At 39.1% G+C, this 2,695-nt stretch overlaps 1 protein-coding gene across 1 annotated transcript in view; it reads right to left on the bottom strand.

The window, feature by feature from the left end:
• Window positions 1-327: 327 nt before the first annotated feature.
• Window positions 328-2,695, bottom strand: part of LOC111374874 — a 6,786-nt gene continuing 4,418 nt past the window's right edge. Inside the window, exons 5-10 of the mRNA XM_022997633.1 lie at window positions 2,589-2,609; window positions 2,397-2,543; window positions 1,751-2,306; window positions 1,087-1,292; window positions 798-961; window positions 328-714 (exon numbers count right to left, since the gene is read on the bottom strand). Of these exons, the coding sequence (XP_022853401.1) occupies window positions 579-714; window positions 798-961; window positions 1,087-1,292; window positions 1,751-2,306; window positions 2,397-2,543; window positions 2,589-2,609 (1,230 nt within the window). The 3' untranslated portion in view covers window positions 328-578. The remainder of the gene's footprint in view (window positions 715-797; window positions 962-1,086; window positions 1,293-1,750; window positions 2,307-2,396; window positions 2,544-2,588; window positions 2,610-2,695) is intronic.

Here is a 2,695-nt window from a genome sequence, read left to right as displayed (position 1 = left end):
ATGCTCTCAGCAAGTTGATTTTTTCATTAGTTATTCCACTAATGGTAGCTGAAATACACGAATCTAGCAAACTTGAAATCATTTGTCTTTAGTAATAAACTCAAATGGCTCTTTCTTCGTTGTTGTTTCACTTATTTGGCAAGGTCTCTAAGTATCTTTCAAGTTTTCAGTTGATTAGTTTGTTTGTAATAAATTGGCTTCTTAATTCGATATACAGCCTTGAATACCGGAAATTCTTGTTATAGTTTGGTGACCTACCTAGCAAGGGCTCGACCTAGCAATTTCTAGAAGATGCATTCAATCAAAAGTTCTCCAGATCTATTCTTCTAAACTATAATTCAACATCTCATAGCACCACAGGAATTTGCCTATAATAATTTCAACTGATATACCAACATAGAAATAAGAAAAGAGTGCATCATGCAGTCTTGGCCACAAGTTTGCCACATGTTTCCAGGTTATATCGTTTTATTCTTGCCCACCAGAGCTGTCACACAATCACATATATATGCTATCAAATAGCATCTACATATTGAAAGCGCCGGGAATTACATTATTCAGTTGTATCTCCAAGAGTTTCAATGCGATTCGACCAGAATTTGTGAGGTAGTAACACCCCAAAAAGTAAAGGGTCGTGTTTCCTTCTTTAAGGCCGTGAAGAACCAGCCCGTTGAGTATCCACATGACATACATTGAGTAACTTGCCATACATACCTGCATCAATAATACTTTCTGTTCAAACTAATATGACTAGTACCATTGTAGGACGTGTTGATCAGAAGAAAAAGGAACCTTACCCAGGAAACCAGCTGTAGTCTCTTACTGGAACTCCTACGATTGCAATTCCCTGCGCTTTGCGGAGTGTCATTATCTCATATACAAACCCAAATGCATTAACATAAGCACCAAGTGGGCCCTCAGTAGAGATCACTAAGATATCACTTCGCTTTGCAAACAGAGCCTATGAGGGAAGGAAATAAAAGTTATTAGTACTTTAAATGAAGACTCAATACCGAACACATGCAAAAAAGAAGTGTGTATACATTGTCAATGGACACAGTGAAGACTGGTTTAGTACGGTTTTACCTGACATATTTTACAACGAATACGATCAAGACTCTCAAGTAACTCAATTTCCCTCCGCAATCTATAAGAAATTGAATCAATCTCCAAAAGTTCTTGCCTTGTTGAATCAGATACAGGAATTTTACCAGCAATCTGAAATGAAAGCAGAATTGGTTTCATCACGAACCCGTCCATACTTGGTGCACTTACAACATTCTTCCATCTATCTGCAATATTATAATAAAGGAGATTACTCGTACACAATTTCAGAGTTTTCATGATTTCATATAGAACCCATCTTTTCCATTGAATTCCAAAAAGTAAGCACAAGATCTCTAGTGACTAATTGAAATTTGAAATGTAAAAAATAAGGGTTATTCTTGGTGTACATAGGGGGTACATAAGATGGACACCCGGCGCCCCCCTAGTGGAGGCCGCCCGTCCATTATGGACACCCTTATGTACTTGGTGATGTACACCAAGAATAATCCAAAAAATAAATATAAAGATTTTGCAGAACTGCTATTTTTATGGTCTTGCCAATAATTGATGCTTATATCCAGAAACTGAAAACAAAAATGCATCTACATGTTCATACAAAATACGGTTCCAGTCGTCCAGACGTTTATGGAATAAGCAAGAGAAGATAACGAAGTATGGATGGAAGAAAGAAAAGCCACATCACCTGCTGCCTTTTGAGCAAGAGAATATGAATCGTACATGCGGTACACCCAGCCGGGCCAGAAGGCTCTAGGAACGTCACGAAAGTGGTTTATAGGGTAGTTCTCCTGTTCCACTCTGTTGCAAGGTTGTACCTCCAGAAAGGCTGTTTTCCCAACACCTGGACTAGCATCCTCATTCCTTTTGCTACGTTCGGTATGCATCAGCTTCATATCATTGTCTAACTGAGATCTTCCAGGTTGGCATTCCAAATCTTGCCCAAACTTCTCTTCGTCACTACTTGTCTCGTCAATAGCATCAGAACCATAACAAGAACAAAGAGCAGATTGGTGCAACCTTCTTTCTGTTTCAGTAAGAAGCCTCTCAAAATTTGCCTCTGACATTGCATCAGAATCATTTCCATCCTCATAATTATTAGGGTTAGTCTGAGAACCAGTTAAAGGTGGCACTTTGAAGGTACCACCAATTCGCAAGTTCTTTAATGGAGCAAGTTTACCAACTGCCTCCTGTGGTGTTCTCAATGGTAAATCTTCTTGGATGATTTGAACTTCTCCAACAAGCTATTGACAATAAAGTAATGAGCAAAATTCAAAAGTCAACCCTGCAAGAACAGCATTTATAAATCGGTCGGGTATCTAACAGTTACTCACTGCTCCATCGTCATCAGTCCAACGGTGCCTAAGACAAAAACGCTGCTGGCCACGGGTAACAACATTTACAGTGCCATCTTCAAGCCGCCAGTATTGCTTAATCTGCCATTCAAATAGAAAGAAATTAAGCTCAACTGCTGGGTCATATCAGAACACTGCTCAGAATGTATATACCAAATTTGGTCTTTGTGCCTGTAACAGTAGCCTATCACACTAACAGAGTTCACGGCATATCAGGGAACAGTTACAGCATGGTACATCAAGAAAGCAATGTTGAAAAGAAGCCAATCCAAAAGGAC

Source organism: Olea europaea, unplaced genomic scaffold, assembly GCF_002742605.1.
Source record: "Olea europaea var. sylvestris unplaced genomic scaffold, O_europaea_v1 scaffold1301, whole genome shotgun sequence".
Classification (NCBI taxonomy): domain Eukaryota; kingdom Viridiplantae; phylum Streptophyta; class Magnoliopsida; order Lamiales; family Oleaceae; genus Olea; species Olea europaea.
Note: the sequence above shows the minus strand (reverse complement) of the source record. Positions and strands in the feature narration are given on the sequence as shown.